Below are 19,009 nucleotides of genomic sequence, written 5' to 3' on the forward strand. Positions count from 1 at the left end.
CGCCCGCCGTACCGGGCCTGGGCCTAGCCCTCGCCCTGTCCCGCCGCACCGGCAGCAGCAAGCGAGGCGGGGGAGTGGCGGGAGGCGGTGGTAGGGGCCGCGCAGGCGCGGGGCCGCGCTCGGTGCAGTGGGTGCAGAAGCCGGCGGGTCGCGGTTGGGGGTGCTCGGCGCGCTCCGGTTATAGCATGTCGCGACACGACACACGCGTTCGGCGGGTCACAGCTCCTTCTTCCCCCGCGCCACCAGCCAAGCGGCGTTTCAGAGGGAGCGGCCCGCGAAGGCTCCTGTGGAGGAGAGGCCGCTGCCTTTCCCCGGTTAAAGCCCCACTGCGGGACGGAGGGCTCCTCCGGGGCGGCAGGGGGCGCTGTGCGGGGCCGATTTCCGGGGAGGCTTCATCGGGAGCGGGACGCGGGGAGAGCGGCGGCCACCGGTGCCGGTGAGCGGAGCGGTCGCGACAGCGCCCGGGAGCAAACACCACACACACACTCCCCGCCTCAGCCCGGTCTGCCTACTCTCTGCAGCCGGTCCTGGGCCCTCCCGGCCCTCCTTTGCAGCGGGCGGGACGAGGGCAGTTCGCTGGGGAGCGGCGTAGGAAGCAGGGCCCGCCGGGGGGGACACCAAACGGGGGCTCGAACCATGGTACCGAGCATGGGGGTGTCCCCGGGGGGCAGCGGGGCTCTCCAGGCCTTTCCGGGGGGGAGTCGATTTATTGTGCGGCCGTTGCCTAACAACGGTGCCGCGCTCCTTAAAGGGGCCGAGCCCGGAGCACTGGCTGCTGCCCGGCCCTCAGCCGCCTTCTTGGCACGCCTGACCTGGGGGTCACGGGCGATGCTCCCGGGCGATGCTCCCGGGCTGCTTGAGGAAGGAGTTTGAGATGAGGCCCTGCTCTGTGCTGCAGGCTGAGGAGCGGCGCTTTGCCAGGCTCTCAGCTTGGAGAAATAAATACGTTTCCTTGGCTCGGAAGGTTTCGTGAAATCCATGGGGTCTGGGTTAAAGCGTGCGTTCTGGAGAGGTGGATGAGTCTGTCTGGGAAGGAACTCGCGGGGCGTTTGGCTGTTTTACTAAATTAACTTCCATTTCGAGCCGGCGGTCTCCTCTCCTTTCCCGGCTCCCCTTCTCTGCCGGGTGAGGGAGCAGCTGCTGTAGCTCAGCCCCAGGTACGGGCTGACCGCAGACAAGTGTGGCACACGCCGGGCACTCACCTGGGAACGGTTGCACTCGTGCATAATTTAAGATAGCTCAAGCAGAAGGGTGTGCGAGATAAAATGTCTCGCTGTTTTCTGAGAGGCATACGGCCCCTTTCCCTGGCTCTTCAGCTGTATTAAAGGTGTGCTGAATCAGCCGTGCTGCAGCTTAAGTTGGCTTAGTGTGCTCCAAGGCCTGGAGCTGTGTGAGCTTTCCTCACACCGACTGAGCTGTCTGTGTAGTTGGGCTGGAACTGATCGGACTTTGTTTTTTTTAATTTATTACATTGCTCTTTAGAGTAGGAGTGTAGGATGCTGGAACAGTTCCTTGTGCTAGGTGGAAAATACACTGCAAAAATTCTTTTGCTTAATGCCTTCCTCAGAATTGGATTGGTACCATTCCAACAGTGATGTGGAAACAGTTCTGGAGTTTATAAATGTTATTGTAAATAGAGGTCAGAAGTGCAGATATCACAATGGAACAGCTTCTCCCAGAGCTTTTCCTCTTGGCATGGGTATCCCTAGGTGATGAGACTAATGTATAAGTTCTTTGGCATGAAAGTTGTTTTTCCCATACTGAACGTATTCTTCAGTGTTTATATGTAATCTAACAGGGTAAATAAAATTGATCAGTGCTTGGAAACTTCCCCACTTTTGGCTTTCTCTTATCCTGTATCAGTGTGCAAAGCTGATGAGATTAAAGATTCAGGGCAAATCGGATGAGGGGGATTTATTTTTGGTGTTGTCCTGTGTTATCGGTGGAGCTGGAAATAGGTTGTCCTAATTGTGCCTCCTTCTGCAGTAATACAATTTGCATAAAGGCCATTGTTTGATTCCTGTGCACTATGTTATTCTACTGGTCTTTGAGGTGGGTTGTTTTGGTTTTAAATTATTTGATGATCTTCCTGAAAGTGTTTTCTGTCAAGGGTCAGGGCTGGGCTGACTACTAGATGAATAACAGAGGCTCTCTATGAACCCCTTTCCCTTCCAAAAGGGAAGAGTAAAGGAGAGAGTAATGGGTTGAGAAAGTATTTCCATCCCAGATGGTTTAGTTTCTAACCATAAAATGGTTTAGAATTGACTATCCTGTCCACTTCTCACCACAGGTGCCCCTCAAGGTGGTGTGCAGAGGAGCAAGTCTCAGGCAGAGCCTTTCTGCCCCTCAGCCCTTGGCAGAAACTCTCACCATCAGCTTCTCCCTGCTGGAAGCAGCCCCTGGCTGAGCAAACCTGCCCTGAACTTCAGAAAGTACCTCAGTGAGCTAGGAAGGGACAGTACTGAGCAGAATCAATTCTGGTCTGGCTCACAGCAGGACCTTTTCTAAATGCTCTTATTGCTGCCCATTATTGGCTTCATACAGTGTGTGTAGACTTTAGGGAGATGCTGAATTAGCCTCCACAACTGCTGTACAATCTGAGCTTAGGTACTGGGAAGGGATTGCTTGGGGACCTGCATGAGCAATCCTGCTGCTGAAGTTGTGGAGTGCTGTTAGAGGGGTCTGAGGCTCATCACTTGCTTCTCTATTTCTTGCTGCCATTAAGCACGGAATAGAATGTCCAGATTGATCTGCAGCCTTGGCTTTGCAAAGCTCCTGCAATGGAGTTGGTGAGAATGCTGGGTGGAGATGAGGATGAGAAGGATTGTGTGTAGTCATTCTCTGGGGATTTTTCCCTGCTTTCCATGCTTGTTGTGATGAGTGTTTGCAGTATTCCTAACAAGAAATACTCAGCCTGAGCATGCCTGAACTTCTATGCAGTTCCCTTTCATGAAAGTGACTCACTTAGATTTGTGTTGTCTGTGAGTAGCACTGTATACCAAACTGCACACTTAAGATGCTGAGTTCTCTGCTCTGAAGAGCTTTCAGTTTAAGACTTCTTGTGATAGTCAGTTGAGCACAGAATTGATTGTATGATTTTGGTTTTTATTTTAGAGTATGTGGATCTTACCCTTTCTGTACTTTTTTTGGGATCCAATGATCCCTTTATCTGGTTTATTTTTTTTATGTTGTCTAATTTTGATGTTACCGTTTATTAACCATCTTGTGCTAGTGTGTAGTGAAGGGCCAGTAGTAGACTTGCAGTTAAAGACAACCTCCAAACACTATAACCAAGCTAGGAAAAAAGATAAGAGAAATATTTTCATTCTTATCATCTGGAATCTTTTTCTCTCTGACATCAACTAACCTTCTCCATGGCTGGGTTTCCTGAGTCAGGTGTTTTGCTGACCCAGCAAACATCTTAAGGCTTGTAGTTTGAGGAGAAAAAGCACAACAAATGTAAACATGACTGAGGTTTAACTTGCTCAGGTTCTGATGTCGGGGCAACATTCTGTGTCTTTTCTGTCACCTCAGACATGATGGCAGACGATTTAGAGCAGTTTATTGAGGAGCAGAAGGCCAAGCTGGCACAGGATAAGGCCAAGCTGGAAGAAGATCCACCCTACATGGAGCTGAGGGTAAGAGCTTTGCGGTTTTCCTGAGCCCAAAGGCGCTGTCGGCCACGATGCGGTTAAGCAGCCGGGCGGGGCCGCGCCGGATTGGCAGCCGTGCCAGCCAATGGCGGCTTGGATACCGTGACGTCACACGGGCCGCGGGTGAGCGGCCGGTGGTCAGCAGCCGGCGGATTCCCTGAGCCTGTGCCGCTGGTCCCCGCTCCCGCCGCACTGCCGGTACGCGCTCCTCCTCTTCCCAGCCCGGCCGGCTGCTCTGTGCCCCCCCATTCTCCTCTCCAGCCACCGGGCTTGGCGCTGTGCCCCCTGTTCTCCTTCCCCGCCACTGCGGGGGAGGGTCTCGGCGGTGTCTGGGTCTGAGCCACAAACGCTCCCGTTGCTAGGGTCACGGTTTTAACTTGGTTTTGCTGTGCTCTCGGAACTGGAGCTCTTACTGGATTGTGTGTGAGACTGATCTCTTCCGAGGATAGTTTGTGTTTGTGTAGGCTTTAGAAACATCATTGCCACCGCACACAGCAACATCTGTGTTCTACAAGGGTGGAAACTTGTCAGTGGATACTTTTCCTTCCACTTCCCCTGGGAAACTGACTAGCGGGGAGACGAGTTGGGAGAGAGGATATAAGCATCCTCAAAACTGCTGTTACAGAAACTAACAAATACAAACGGCAAACTACTTAATCCAGGCGATGCAAAATACAAAGTACTTAATGCAGGCAATTACACAAAATCCATCCTTATCATCATTCTCCTAGAAATTTGAGTACTTAATCTAAAGCTATAAAGCTTTTATAATGTGCAGGTCACCATGAAGTTGTGTGCCAGCACCTGGCAAACAAGCTGTATCTAAATTATCCAAACTGAAGTCCTTGCTAAAAAAAGTTTTGATTTGTTCTTTGACTTCCAAAGCCCCAAACAGCTTGAGCTTTTAACAGCAGTTACAATTTGCTTGATGTGTTAATCCAGCAGCACTTTGAATTTCTCCATTCTCCAGGGCTAAGAGTTCTGTCAATAACTTTGCTCTTACTAGGGATTAATAATGTTGTTCTTACTTGGGGTATTTTACCTTTTACCTTGTGATGCAGCAGTGTTTGTTTTGCTTTCAGAATAAAGAGTCAGAGAAGCTTTCAGAGACTAGCAAAATGTTAATCTCCATGGCTAAAGAAAATATACCTCCAAACAGTCACCAGAGCTATCCTTTAGGTACAGTATCTATAGATTTATTTTAATGTCTTCTAGATTGAAATAGCATTTCATTACCTTTGAGAATTTTTTGGGAGGGAATGAGTACTTTGGATTTTTAGTGATGATTTTTATAAATCAATTGCACACCAGTTCTAAAGTCTTCCAAACATTTTGGGCTTGTGTGGAATTTCTTCTCTTTATGCTATGTTCTGGATAAGGATAATGTGTAAAGCACTTACCTTTATAGCAAGTAAAAGAAGCTTCATTTAAACCAAACAAGCATCCACAAGGAAACAAATGAAAACCCCCTGAAACAAACACACACCAAACACATGGAAAACTCCAAACAAATAAAACAAACCAACAAAGCCAACCCAAAAAAACCAACCCTGAACAACCCTCTGGAAAGACAAACCCTAAACAAATGAAAAACCTCTAGGAAAAGCTGCTTGTTGGTCCCTGATAGATGGTCTCTCTGTTCCTGGTGTATTTGGATGCAGCAGAAGCCTTGGAAGTTCATTTTTTTTTGTCTGTACTTGACTCCAAAAGGATACATTCCTCATGCCAGGTTGGGCAGAAGAAGCACCTGGTCCTTTATTCTCTACTCCCTCCGCAACTCCTCATGACAGAAGGCGATTTTCATAGATTCATAGAATAGTTTGGGTTAGAAAGAACCTTAAAGATCATCCAGTTTCAACCACCTGCCATGGTCAGGAATGCTTCCCACCAGCCCAGGTTGCTCAAGGTCTTATGCAACCTGGCCTTGAACACCTCCAGGGAGGGGACATCCACAAACTCCCTGGGCAACCTCTTCCAGATGCTCCTCACCCTTTCTTTCTCTAGTTTTGTTGTATAGTTTGTTTTTTCTTGCCAATACCTAGTGAAAAACCAACTGTAGCTTTGCAGGCTGTGCTTTTTATTGGTGCAAAACAACAGAGCAACAATATTTGTGCAACTTGCAGGTGACTGCGGCTTGAGTTTGCCTCTTGGTGAAGAATATGAACGAAAAAAGCATAAGCTGAAAGAGGAGCTTCGCCAGGATTATAAGAGGTACCTTTCTCAGGTGAGGCTTCTTTTCTGCTTCCCTCAGCTTAGGGAGACTCCTAGAAGGCCTCTCATTTAGATGGACCTTTATTAGATGGCTGAGTGATGGGTGAGTTTGCAGGCTTAAATCATTCATTTCCAAATGTTACTGCTGGGGAAGGTTCTATATTTTAGGCTTCATCAGATCTCTTCTCTGTCAGCTTTGTATTACTTAACACATTTTATTCCAAGTGCTTTTATTTGTCTCTGCTGTAAGGACTGGCTGAGGGAGCTGGGTTTGTTCAGCCTGGAAAAGAGAAGGCTCCAGAGAGACCTTAGAGCAGCCTTCCAGTACCTGAAGGGGCTACAAGAAGGCTGCAGAGGGACTGTTTGCAAAGGCCTGCAGGGACAGGACCAGGGGCAATGGTTTGAAATGAGAGCAGAGCAGATTGAGATTGGATGTGGGAAACAAGTTCTGAAGCAGGAGGGTGGTGGAACACTGCAACAGGTTACCTAGGGAGGTGGTTGAGGCCCTATCCTTGGAGATATTCAGGGCCACCCTTGCCAAGGCTCTGAGCAAGCTGCTGTAATGGAGAATGTCCCTGCTGACTGCAGGGGGGTTGGACTGGATAACCTTTGGAGGCTCCTTCTAAGCCAAACCCTTCTGTGGTTCTACTTCTTAGTTTCTCATTAATTTAAATTAGATTGTTTCCTGAAGCCCTCTGTGTTCTGTGGCCTTTCATTCAGGTAAGGATGCTCCTGTAATTGGTGTGACTCCATTGACAGCTTTTTTTTCAATGTTATCAATAACCCCTCTTTGTTCTGCTCAGCATGAACAGTAAATGTCAAATGGCAATGGTTTGTATGTGGTGTAATCACCTTGGGAATATCCTGTGTCCCTTAGCCAAACAGGGGAAAAAAAATCAGGAGCCAAATGTTTCAATTTGGCTGGAAGTGCTGATTGTCAGTGTCTTAAAATGAAGGAATAAACTGGCTTTGAGCAAAGAACTCTGAAATCAAATATTTCTGAATTCCTCTTTTGAATAGTATCTTTTCCCTGACTTTTAGGGTATTTCACAGGCAAAAAGAAAGGTAGGCTGCCTGCCATATAATTTCCCCCCCCCCCTTCAAATTAGTGCCTTTTTGTTTTGTTTGAAAGCTGTGCTCTTTGAATTAAAAATGAAATAAATAAATGATTGCTTTTTTTGTGCTTGGGTGTGCTTGTGCATGCTGTGGTGATCAGTTGTGATTAACAGCAGTGGTTGTGCAAGGTGATGGCTGGTATCATCTTCTGTTAATAAGATTCATAAGCACTTGTTGATTGGATTTTTTCCCGTTGCTGCTCATGCTGATGCTACAAAAGCTTTTCTTTCAGCAGATGTTTGCTTCAAGGCTTGTCAGTTACATCCATGTTAAGATTTCAGAGTTGTTGTGTTGTGTGGGGTTTTTTTTGTTTTGTTTTTTTTTTTCTTCATAAACCATACTTTATAATGCTGGAATAAAATCATGAGCTCTGAAGTATGGCATTGGAAGCAGAGTCAGGGCTTTTTTCTTCCCTGTCTCTGAAATCTCATCAATGGTGCTCAGGAAAGCAGCAGAGCCTAGCACCCAGTGTGCAGAATGCAGGAATGAAGGTGGTGTGAGGGGAACACCCATGCCAGAGGCATGTTTTTGCAGGCTTTGTTAATTACACTAGCTGTTAATGATTTATCTCATGATACTGCCATGTATATGTGGCAGGGGAGGTTGGGGGACCTGTCCAACCCAAACCAGTCTGTGCTTTTATGTATAATTGTCAAATGAAGCAACTTTAGTCAAGAATCAGGAGGTAACATGGAGCTCAAGCTTCTGGCTTTGAATAACAAGCAGGTGGTAGGAATGAACAATGTTAGCATGTACTGGAATCAACTAACTGCCCTCTCAACCTCTAACTAAAATGATTCTTGTTTAAGATTAAATTTAAAATAATTTTCAGAGTTAAACTCTTAGGTTAAAATTTAATATTTCCCAATTCTGACTGAAGTAGCCAAATAATTTTTACACTAACTTCTTAGTGTTTTAGTCTCAATTGAGCTTCACTGTTACAAACCTAGGTTTACAAAGTGGTTTTTTTTCCTGGTGTAATACAGATTAGCTTGAGGAAGAGTCAGGATAATGATTTTTAATTTGTTTTCCCCACACAAAGAGATGAAGCAGCTTTCAGCAGCTGTCATGGTGAAGATGTTTTGGTTGATAACGTCTTTAGTCTCACTATGTAGAAAACGAAATTCCCACATCAGCCTCTGATTTTGGCAGATAGCCTTTGAATATCAGAGGTAATGTCTACAGATGTGTTCAAAGTGGGGAAAATAATTAACCTAATGAGGATTACAATTTATTTGCTTCTATTAAAAAATACCTTAGATCTCCATGGTAATGTCGTTGTCCCAGTGCTTGAATGTTTGTGTGGTTATTAAATCCCTTAAATCTGGTGATGTGTAGTTGTGAAATAGAACTCTAATGATGTGGGTTTGTGCTGGAAAGGGTAGAGCTGTTCCTGGCTGACATGCCTCTAAGCGTTTAAGCTATGTTATGACACAGATGATGGAAGGAAACAATGCTGGTGACATCCATGTCTAAGCCATTCCCCTCATCAGCCCTGCCTCTCAAACAGATGATCTTTTTATTAAGGATAATCGGATTTATGAAACAGATGATGGACTGGGAATGGCCTGGGGGTGCTTTTAGTAAATGAGTGATGGATGAAGCAGCCACTAGGCCTGGAAGCTAAGGCATTGTTCCAGCTCTGGTGGTTGATTTGAAATGCTGGAAAGTGACTGATAGTCCCTAAAGAATTACAGAATTTGGTGGTGGGTCATTATCCCAAAAAGTCTGGGGACTGTAGTTAGTGTTGAGATGCAGAGTGATGCCTGTGCTGGTGCTAGCAGGGATTCCATATGTTTGCTGCAGTTAGAAAAGGCAATTTTTCATCTTAAGGTAGCCTTGGAACTTGTACAGGTGCTTGTGGTTATGCTGCTGGCTTTGAGGAGAGCTGAGTAATGGTGTGGGGTTTAAACTACAACATGGATTTTGTTACTGTACAGGGACTAACTTAGGTAATCCTTGAAACAGTGTGACAGGGAAGAAGTGACAAACACTTCCAAACTTCATCTGAAAGCCTGGCAAAGCCCTTTCTGCATTCCTTGATTCCTTCATTTGTGTGTTCCAAGCACATCCTACATTTTCACAGTGTGAAGGTTGGCTTCAGTCTTTCAGTAAATCCATCAGATTTATTTCAGAAAATGAAACCATTTGCCAAGTAAGATCTGGTGTTTTGAAGTAGGTTGAATGGTTTTCATTTGTTTTTAATGTAGAAGAATTACCTGACTCCTGGTGAAGTGGATCCATACACTCAGGGATTATCTCTTCCTATTGACGAGCGAAGATCTGCACAGGTAAATAGCTGGAGGCAGTCAGGCGAGTGGGTGCTAAGATGGGTGCTTAACCCTTCGTGGGAAGCTCCATGCCAGCCCAGCTTGATGCCAAGTGCAAGACTTCTATGAAATGTGTTGGCTTTGCCCTTGCTGTGCTTACTTGTGCTGAAGCCAGGTGAGAGCTCAAAGAAGTTAAAATTGCTGCTAGGAAAAAGCTCCAAACTGAACCAAGGACTAAAGAAAAGGCAGGCACCAAGAATGAAATGCCCAGGAAGGGGCAAGGCCACAAGGACTCTCAGTGCTAGTCTGCATCTGTGCTGAGTGTTAGCCATGAGTTTTGCACTTCAGCACAGTGTGTGTGCTGGAACAGCGAAAGATAAAGAATCTCTGACGAATTCTGTGGAAATTAGACCTGTCTGAGCTGGGCATGTGTGTGAGCTGGGCATGTGTCTGATCATGGATGGGTTTATCCCCCAGCAGCTCAAGCAATGCATCCTAGCCTCTGTACCTGCGTTCATTGCGGCTGCAGAGCCGAAGAGCTGCCAGGAGAGGTCACACTGCGCCCTGCTAAGCACTCAGCCTCAGGGCAGATCGTGCTTAGAGGTTAACTTCCACACTTGGGTTTCTTCTCTGAGGTTAAAACTGCAGGCAGGCAGAAGACCCAATGCTCTCCTGAGGGGTTTGCCACCAGTAAATGACACCCCTGGCTGCTCAGCTGCCTCTCAGGCAGCTTTCAGAGCTGTCTGCAGGTTTGGTGGTGTCACTGCCAGAAAGCCTGCAGCTGCTGATTGTAGAGCACTGGTCTCACTTGCAAACCTATCACTAAGTTGGTGCTTCTGTGGTGATTGAAGTATGAACTATTTTTGATTTGAAATTTGGGAAAACATTTATAGGTAATATCCAGATATTGCATATCCTCACTGCCTGTTGTAGGAGAAACTACGTCTGGAAAGAAACAAGGAGTACAATCAGTACCTCAGGGATAAAGAAGAGTGGAATGAAAGGCTCAGGAACCTGGGGAAGAAGAACACAGAGGTAATGCAGTTTTATTGCAGCTGATACAGAACAGAACTGATCTTGTCAGTTGGTTCGTCGTTGACTAAGACACACAAAGTAAGCAAAGGATGTTTATTTAGGCCACTGTTTCATTAGTGTATCTAGCAAGCCTTGTTACGAGTCATACAGCAGAGTTCTTGATCCCTACTTTGCTCAGGTCTATCCAGTAGAATCATTCTTCTGTCTGAAACAAGGCCCTGGATTGCTCAGTCGTGTTTGATTCTTCGCACCCCTTCATCTGAAGGGCAGGCTGGAGTTTGTAAAAGGCCCAAGCCAGCACTGAAAGCCATTCTGCTGAGAACCAGTAGAGAAGAGGGAGACTGCTGCTGCTTCTCCTCAGGAAAAACCCCAGACCTCCTGGCTGTTAATCTCTCACTGAAGCCTTTCTCTTGCTCACCATCACTCCAGCACCACTTTAGGGATTGTTTGAAGAAACACCAAACCCATTTTGTTGCTCAGTGTGATTTGTTTAGATTCAGTTATTTTTGATGTATTTCTTTTTTTTTTCCCCCCCTGTAAAGCAGAATGAGATGGACAGGAATAGAAACCCTGCTGCTGTTAGCAGGCTGCAGCCAGACCAACCTCCAGAAGCAAAGCCCAGTCATACAGGTGCAGAACCTCCCAAGAAGGATGCCTTCACTTCTACAGAAGGTTATGAGGAGCTGCAAAGCAAGAGGTGGCTGGAGGAAGACAGGTACCACGGGCTGGGTGGGGAGGTGGAACTGAGAGGTCGCCTGTTGAGCAGAAGACTTGATGAGGATTTGGATGTTCCCAGTCAAAGACGACGTGGATTTGCCAGCCAGTCTGGGATTCCCATCAGGAAGCATCACAGACTTGATGAAGGTTATGACTTTGGGAGAAGGTTCTACAGAATGGACTATGAACCTGAGACTGGTGAAGAAGTGGAGTCTAGACTGAGATGTGAAAGTGCTTACAGCAGAAAAACTCCCTGGGTGTCTTATGCTGAGAGGTATTCTGCTTTGTCTCCTCCTTGATTCCTGTGCTGCTTGCTGACAGCTGGGGCTTGCTCTCATAGAAAGTTAGCCAAGATTCACATGGGAAAGCAGGATCTTTGTACTTGAAAAATGAGCTTTGTAATAAGTTCTGGAAAAAATACTTTAAAATCAGGCCAGTACCTAAAGCTTTGCATCATACATCAAGGGGCAGAGGCTGCTTGGATGAGGAAGCCCAATACTGTGGAGTGCTCAGGTTCAAAAGTGTTTGTGTGAACTGGTACAGCACTTTGGCAGTTGGGGTACAAGTAACCAATCTCTCTTCTAGCTGTCTCAGCTAAAAGAAAACCAAACAGCATCACCCTCTGAATCACTCAGGGGTTACCTCTCTGGCCTCCTTCAGTTAGCCCATGGCTGCTTTCAGAACCAGGTGGGCTGTGGTATGCAGTAGTTCCAAACCTGAAGCAGATCTGTTTTCTGCAGCTACATTTGAATGAAGTAAAGGAGTAAAGCTTCTTGTATGTAAACAAGTTGTAAGAAGGTGCTAGAAGACTGTTGGTTTGATCACTTTACAGGTTTTGGAAACACGAGTGTTTGCATTTGGGGTTTACTTTGTTTTTCTTTACTTTTTTTATTTTCCTTTAAGCCTGTTGCCAGAATGACTTCCCTGCAGTTGCTGCAGTGAAAGAAACACCACTGTCTGCCTTTTGATAGGCAACACAACCACCTTTTTGTTTGCCCCCCTGAAATTAACACCTCCAGGGAAAAAAAAAAAAAAAACACAGAAGGCAAATTGCACCACTCTGAAGTGTCTGTTTTGTTGCTGGTCTTTTAAGTCATTGTTTACAGGGAGAATTTTCTGCATATTAAATTAATAACTGGGAAAAACCAACCCCAAAATACTCTAATACAAAGGTGTTTTCTAAATTGAATGAAGTCAAACTCTGCAAATGCCAGTAGAGTTGAAACAACTCCTCTGCAAAAATAGCATTTGAAAGCTTTTCTGAGCCTTTAAAAAAAGTAGCATTGTAAAAGCAATTAACTGTGGAGAAAGTGGAATGTCTGGAAGCATTTGGGAGGCTAAATAAATGAGTTGTGTCAGATACTATGTTTGGGGGGGCAGGAATTTATTCATACAATGTTGCTGGAAAAATAGCAAACAAACTGTGTTAAAGAGGCAGCAGGAAGCAGATTGCTGGATGAGATGGGAAGGAGAAGATGCAGAAGGCACTGATCCATCCCTAGTGGAACGATGCTAGAAATCAATAAAGCAGGTTTCAGGCCAGGAGAAGAAACTGCTGGAGCTTTCATTTCAGATGGGATCTTTTGTCTTTCTTTAAGGCCCCACCTGGATGCAGTAGCAAGAGATGTACCTGCAGATTATGAAGATGAGTTAGAGAGGGCATGTGTGCAGCAGACCTCCAGAGCTGGAAAGTCCAGGTATGGCACACAGTGAGGTTTTTTTTTTAATGTTAATTGTGCTTCAAAGCCAAAGGAGAATTTCTTTAAAACCTCTAATATCTTGTCTGCAATGGCTGATGGCTTTTCCTGCAGCTAGGATGCAGTAGGCAAGGAGAACATGTTTGCTCTGAGAGCAGCAACAGAAGCTCACATGCCAGTTTTTGTCTTGAAACAACAAATCCCCTGCTCTCCAGCCAAAGGCTTTTAATGATTGCAACAAGTTGGATTCCTTTTTGGATAGTTATTCCAAAATCCCTTTTTTACCTCTTGCCTTGGTTTTGCAAGCCCTGAAGAGATTTAAGTGGGTGAGGCAGAAGCAGAACACTTGTAAAGCCCTCCTGACTGGCACCACTCAGTCTGTCAACATTGCTCACATGCTCAGCTGAGTGCTCCTGCTGGCCTCAAACCACAGGCAGAAAAGAGCTGGGAAACACTTCCAGCCCTTTGGATTTGGGGAAAGATTTGTCATAAACTTACCACTTAATGATGCATATGCCTCTGTCACCTTTTGCTCAGCCTGCTGGTAAACTGGAGTTTGATCTTTCCATTTCCTCTGTCTTTGCCAGAAATCAGCTGCAAATTAGCTCTTCTGCTAATGACCAGGCCAAGCCTGCAGCTAAAGTGCCATATGCCACAGGCCTTGTCCTTGGTAAGTAGGAACACCTCATTTGTGGCTTTCAGGCAGGCTGCTTTGCAGGTTTTATTTATCTCTGGGAATAATTCAGGCAGGAAAAAACACTTATTTTCTCTGTGCTAGTGTCCCTAAGACTTTACCTAGAGAAAAAGCAAACCTTTTCCCTTTCATGTAAGAGGGATTTCAGATTGTGAGGACTCCAAACTTAGATTCCATGAACAGTTTAGGCCCAGAGACATGACATGTTTTTACACAGTGAAGCACAGGAGGAATATTAACCTTTGTGTTGTTGAAGACACAGCTTTGTATTGAACTTTAATTGCAGAAATATGGGAAATGTACAAGGGCAAGTGGTTCTGATCATCTTCCTGCCTAAATGTAGCCATAGCATGTAGCAGGAAATGTTGTTGTTGTTGTTGTTGAGCATAGTAGAGAGAAATGGTTGAAAATAGCATTCCTAGCTCAACTCAGGACATCAAGGCACAAGAATGAAGGAGCTGTCATATGGGAGCCTTTGGGAGCTCAGAGGGGAACCTTTGAATTGTGAGGGGAAAAAATGGCTAAGAGTTGTCAGAATCATTCCATCCTCCAGACAAGCTGCATGTCAGGACCAGATTTAATTAAGGCAGGGAAGAGCTCCTGGGCACCTTCCCAGGCTGTGCTTTGCTCTTGTGTGTTGGTGTTGACTGAAAGACACTGGTTTTGGCCAGTAGAAAATTGTGTTTTCTGGAGCATTTACACAAATCCATGGTCAATTCCCATTAGGAGACCAGGACCAAGCACTTCTCCAGAGGAAGAAAGAGAAGTACAGGCAAGAGCTGATGGAGCAGATAGCTGAGCAGCAGCGGAACAAGCGGCGGTAAGGGACGGGGCTGGGAATTCTGGTGGCAAGGGCTGGAATGTGAAGGGATTCCATGAATTCAGTGTGGTAACAGCAATGTTCATGACTAAGGAATTCCAGCTAGCTAGGCCATCTTGCATCCACTTACTCTGCTTGGTGTGAGAGCCATAGTTTCTCAGAAATTCACCAACTTGCAATGGAACAAAGGAAAAAATGTTTGGTTTTTTTTCATGTTACAAAATTATTTTAGTTTCCTTTTAAGGCTAAAGAAGCTCCAACTGAACGTAACCTTCTTTGCTCTTAGAGGGTTATCTAATTACTTTGGCTAGTCTTGGTTTGCCCTCCAATTCAGGAAAGTAACCTTTCAAAGCACTAGTTTATGCAGAATAATAAAATACAAATTCCTTGCCAGCCTAGCAGCAGCTGTATGATTGTATGGGTGCATAATACCACACAGTGATGCTGCTGAGGTGGATAAGGAATTAAAACCCAGTTCCTAGTGACTGTTTCCCTGGAAAATTCTGCATGCTGGAGAACCCTGAGCCCTGAAATGGCCCTGCAGTGCTTCTTGCTGTACTCTCAGGCATTAACACCAATGTATTTGTTAGAAACTTTGCATAAATGTAACGTCCTGAAAAGGCTGTGGTGAAAATCAGTGTGGTGGTTTGCCCTCTTATGGTAGCTGGGGTTTCTTTTTTAAGTGGAGTAGATGATTTGAGCCTTGTGTTTTTCTTTTTTTTTTTTTTTTTAACTACAACAGTGAGAAGGAACTCGAGCTCTTAGTTGCTGCTTCTGGAGCTCGAGACCCAGAAAAGCAGGTAAGGAATGTGGCTTTGCTTTCACCTCTACAGATTTTACTGTTACATACACACTGGTGTCTCAGACATAAAGCTCTGCAGGGCTTGTACAGAGTGATAAATGCTGTGGGTTTGTTCTAGCAGGGGACTGGCCTGGAATAAAATCGAAGCCAAGGTTGTAACTCAATGCACCACCTTCAGCTTGGGAGGAAAATATCTTCATGAAAATTATCAAAAATTTGCTTTTCTGTGACCCACTGGAAGTTTTGTACAAGCAGTGTAAAAAGTACTTTTACACTGTGCACAGGAAAGAGTTTTGTGTCCAGTGGTAGGCTGAGAACAATGATCCACTTCTCTCAAGCAAGAACAAACTGGTTATTAATTTAACTGGTCACCAGTTTCAATTATCAGTGGTGCTGGCTGCTTTTGGAGGCTACAACACAGAAACTTGTGGCCTTTCTGGAGAGCTCAGCAGAGCTGAGAGCAGTTCTTGTTTTCTAGAAAATGAAAATGCACGAGCAGCTGTGAGATGCTGTCAGGCAGGGTTGAAATAGAAGTTGAAACAAATCTCTTACTCCTAAATGGAGAGGAAGAGCACTAAGAGCTCTGGCTGCATGTTGCTGTCTTCCCTGCTTCAAGTCTCTGGTGCTTGTTTGATCCCTTCTGCAAAGTGATTCAGCTCAGGTAGCTGCCAAGAAGCTGTAGCTTTTTGCTGCTCTAGGTGGCTTAGAGAGGCCAGCTGGCTGGTGAGGGGTTCAGATGGGCAGAGGGGAGAGGGCTGGAGTGCACAGCTGGGAGCTAGGCAGCAGCAGAGGGAGGAGGGAGCAGAGATCCCAGCTCCTTTGGCCTTGCAGGGTGTGTGAGTAGCATAAACAGCTCTGTCTCATCAAAGCTGACCAGCACAAGCAGGCTGTGCTGCAGCACCCTCTGTACCTTGTGCACCTCAGAGACTGGAAAGTGCCTGTGGCAGGAACAGGATTGTATCCAGAGCTAGTCCAGGGCATGAAGAATGTTTTAAGGCCCTTAATTTAGCTGAAAGCCTTCAATTAAGTAGAATTGCTACACTCATTTAGCATCAGTCACTGTTAGCTTTAAATTGCCTCTTGGGGAGAGATTCTAATTAGGTAGATTTCTTGGTTAATTACAGGTTGGTTAAATAGCAATGCCTGATTAAGGATCTATAAATGCAGCCTGTTGTATGTACTGCTTGTTGAAAAGAAAACAATCCCCAGGATGAGCTGAGTGCTAGAGTCCCCTCTGAAATGAGCTCAAGAGCTGAAATCTGGGGCACTCTGAGAGCAGTTCCTTAAACTTGTTAGTTGAGAGCCTGGTTTAAATATTCTGCTCCAGTCACTGCATCAGAAAAGATTAGTTAAAAACCTTCAAACTGCTTTATAATGCTCAGAGTCAGACTCTTCTGGTGGGAAAGGATCCTCCAAGGGCATCTTGTCCAACCCCCCTGCAGGCAGCAGGGACACCTCCAACTAGAACAGGCTGCCCAGGGACACATCCAGTGTGATCTTGAATGTCTCCAGGAGCCTCAACCACATCCCTGGGCAATCTGTTCCATTTGTCTCACCACCCTCACTGTACAGAATTCCCTCCTGATGTCCAACCTAAATCTGCCCTGCTCCAGTCCCAAATCATTGCCTCTCATCCTTCTAAGAAGTCCCTCCCCAGCCTTCCTGTGGGGTTGAAATGCAGCTCTAATGTCTCCCTGGAGCCTCCTCTTCTCCAGGCTGAATAACCCCAGCTCTCCCAGCCTGTCCCATAGAGCTGCTGCAGCCTCTGATCATCTTTGTGGCCTCCTCTGGACCCTGTCCATCAGGTCCATGCCCCTCTTGTGTTGGGGCCCCAGGGCTGGACACAGCACTGCAGGTGAGGTCTCACTGGAGCAGAGCACAGGGGCAGGATCAGCCCTGTGGACCTGCTGGCCATGCTGCTTTTGCTGCAGCCCAGGCTCTGTTCAGCTCCTGTAGTTCCTATCTATTATCTAATTTCTTGTTCACATCTAGAAACATGAAGTTAAATGTTACAAACAAAAGTTCATGTCTAGTAGATGTTGAGAACTTTAATCCTGAGGCTGTAGGTCATGGTTGGTGAGCACTAACTGCCTTTGTCCACTGTCTTGCTGCAGAGTGGGGAGGAGGTAAAGACAACCTTTTGCTGGTACTGTGCTGGAGGCTGTGTGGTTTGCTGGTAGACATTGGGCACTTAGTTGCTGCTATTCCTTTGCATGTTAGTTGGAGCACCACAATGTTAGGACCACTACATCTGGAAGCAAAGTCTATTTTATTTATATTATGATTGACTTCCTCTTTTTCCCTTCTGGCCTTCTCTAAGGTTGCCTCCTTTAACCAAACACAGCAGCTGGTGGCTTGCTGGGCTGATAGGATACTTCTGCAGCTGACCTGCATGCCTTTACCTTAGCTGCATGTTGCCTTTGACTTTCTTCTGAGGCTGCCAGTTACCAATAAACATTGATGCTTAACAAGAAAACCCTCAAAGTGTAGTTGTGGGTGAAAAAAATGAAGAAAATCAAAGAAACTTAAAACATATTACAAGGAAATGTTTATTGAGAGAGGTCTCAGTATGTTTGCTTTCAGTTTTTCCTAATCATCAGCTCTTTTGTCCTGGGGAGAGATGGCAGAAACCTTTCCTGTGCATCATGTGAAGATCTGGGTAGGAAACTGGCAGCTGGGTAAGCTGTAGGACAGACAGCTCTGGAAATGCTGCTGCTTTCTGGCCAATAGCTGGAGCCACAGGGAGTGGATTTGGTAAAGCTGTGATCAAATGGTAGTGTTGGGTTGCCAGGAATTCCTTGGGAGGGAAAAATGCCGTTACTGGAAGTTTGAACAGCTAGTTGGGACCCAGTGAAGTGTTTTGTTGCAACCTCAGTGGAGGTGTGAGTATTTCCTACTGATAACAAGAGAACTGTTTTGTGTCTGTTTTTCTTCTTCCCTCTGTTTTTCTTCCATTCAGCCAAACAGGTTGAAGCAGTTTGGCTTCTCAGCAATAGCTCCTGAAGAGAAGGTACCTCCTGAAAAGCCTCGGGTGGCTTTCCAGACCCCAGTGCCTGCCTCTTCAACCTCCCCAGTGAATGAAGACTTTCACAGGGGCCTTGCCAGCACCCTTGCTGAAACAGCAGCTTCCAGGTACTTCCCCACCCTCCTCATTTTGCACCTTGAATAAGCCATGGTTCTGGTGCTCAGGTAGAGCTCAGTGGGGTGTGGACTCCTGCTCCAGGTACAAACACTGCTGTGACAACTGATGGAAAACTAAACTACTTTGCTCTGAAAAAACTGCTTTTGGAACCAGCCAGGAAGGCTGCATTGCCAAACAGTTAAGGGAGAGAAAAAGACCTTCCAGCATGTGGCTGAAGCTGTGCTGTGCCCTTAAACCAGGGCCTAATCCTTGGCTTGTTGTTTACTGCTATTACAATAACCAGTGAGTGCCATGAACTGCACCAGCTGAAGAGGGGATGCTTGGTTTATGTTCTCTAGACCTCTGGGGTCCAGGTACTGCTCCTGAGGAGGTCACTGCCCTGCTGAGGCTTACTGTGTCCTGTTCATGCACTGCCCTTGGGCTGAGCTTAGTTCTTGTTATTCCTTAGTGAATTCCTTGTTTTGCCTTTCTTTTGATGATCTTCTTTCACAACAAAACAAAGGATTCTGTTCCTTTTTCTTCAAGGCTCACCCTGATGCCACCACCTCCTCCAGCACCAGTGCTGGCAGACAGCTTCAGAACCCCCTATGATGATGCCTATTACTTCTATGGGGCACACAATCCTCTGGACCCCAGTCTGGCCTACTGTGAGTTGAGGAGGTTGGGTGGGCTGGTTCTTGGAGGGCTTCAGATGCCTGCTTTTAATCTGGTCCCATAAGGAAGAATACAGAGTTGGGAACAGCAGTGTAAACCTGTTTCTTAGGTGTGCTTTGAATGAAAAAGGTGTTTTTTTCAGTGCTGGTTTGGAATGAAGCAGCTTTCTCCCACTGCAGAAAGGATTTTGGCTTCCAG

The 19,009-nt window shown here is 46.0% G+C and overlaps 1 protein-coding gene across 1 annotated transcript in view; it reads left to right on the forward strand.

Moving 5' to 3' along the window:
• Nucleotides 1-3,536: 3,536 nt before the first annotated feature.
• CSPP1 (centrosome and spindle pole associated protein 1) overlaps nt 3,537-19,009 on the forward strand; it is a 28,466-nt gene continuing 12,993 nt past the window's right edge. Inside the window, exons 1-13 of the mRNA XM_054394692.1 lie at nt 3,537-3,638; nt 4,736-4,832; nt 5,777-5,877; nt 6,906-6,929; nt 9,191-9,271; nt 10,184-10,285; nt 10,831-11,276; nt 12,601-12,699; nt 13,287-13,369; nt 14,120-14,213; nt 14,956-15,013; nt 17,975-18,147; nt 18,683-18,804. Coding sequence (XP_054250667.1) covers nt 3,537-3,638; nt 4,736-4,832; nt 5,777-5,877; nt 6,906-6,929; nt 9,191-9,271; nt 10,184-10,285; nt 10,831-11,276; nt 12,601-12,699; nt 13,287-13,369; nt 14,120-14,213; nt 14,956-15,013; nt 17,975-18,147; nt 18,683-18,804 — 1,582 coding nt within the window. The remainder of the gene's footprint in view (nt 3,639-4,735; nt 4,833-5,776; nt 5,878-6,905; nt 6,930-9,190; nt 9,272-10,183; nt 10,286-10,830; nt 11,277-12,600; nt 12,700-13,286; nt 13,370-14,119; nt 14,214-14,955; nt 15,014-17,974; nt 18,148-18,682; nt 18,805-19,009) is intronic.

Source organism: Indicator indicator, chromosome 31 (genome assembly GCF_027791375.1).
Source record: "Indicator indicator isolate 239-I01 chromosome 31, UM_Iind_1.1, whole genome shotgun sequence".
Taxonomy (NCBI): Eukaryota; Metazoa; Chordata; class Aves; order Piciformes; family Indicatoridae; genus Indicator; species Indicator indicator.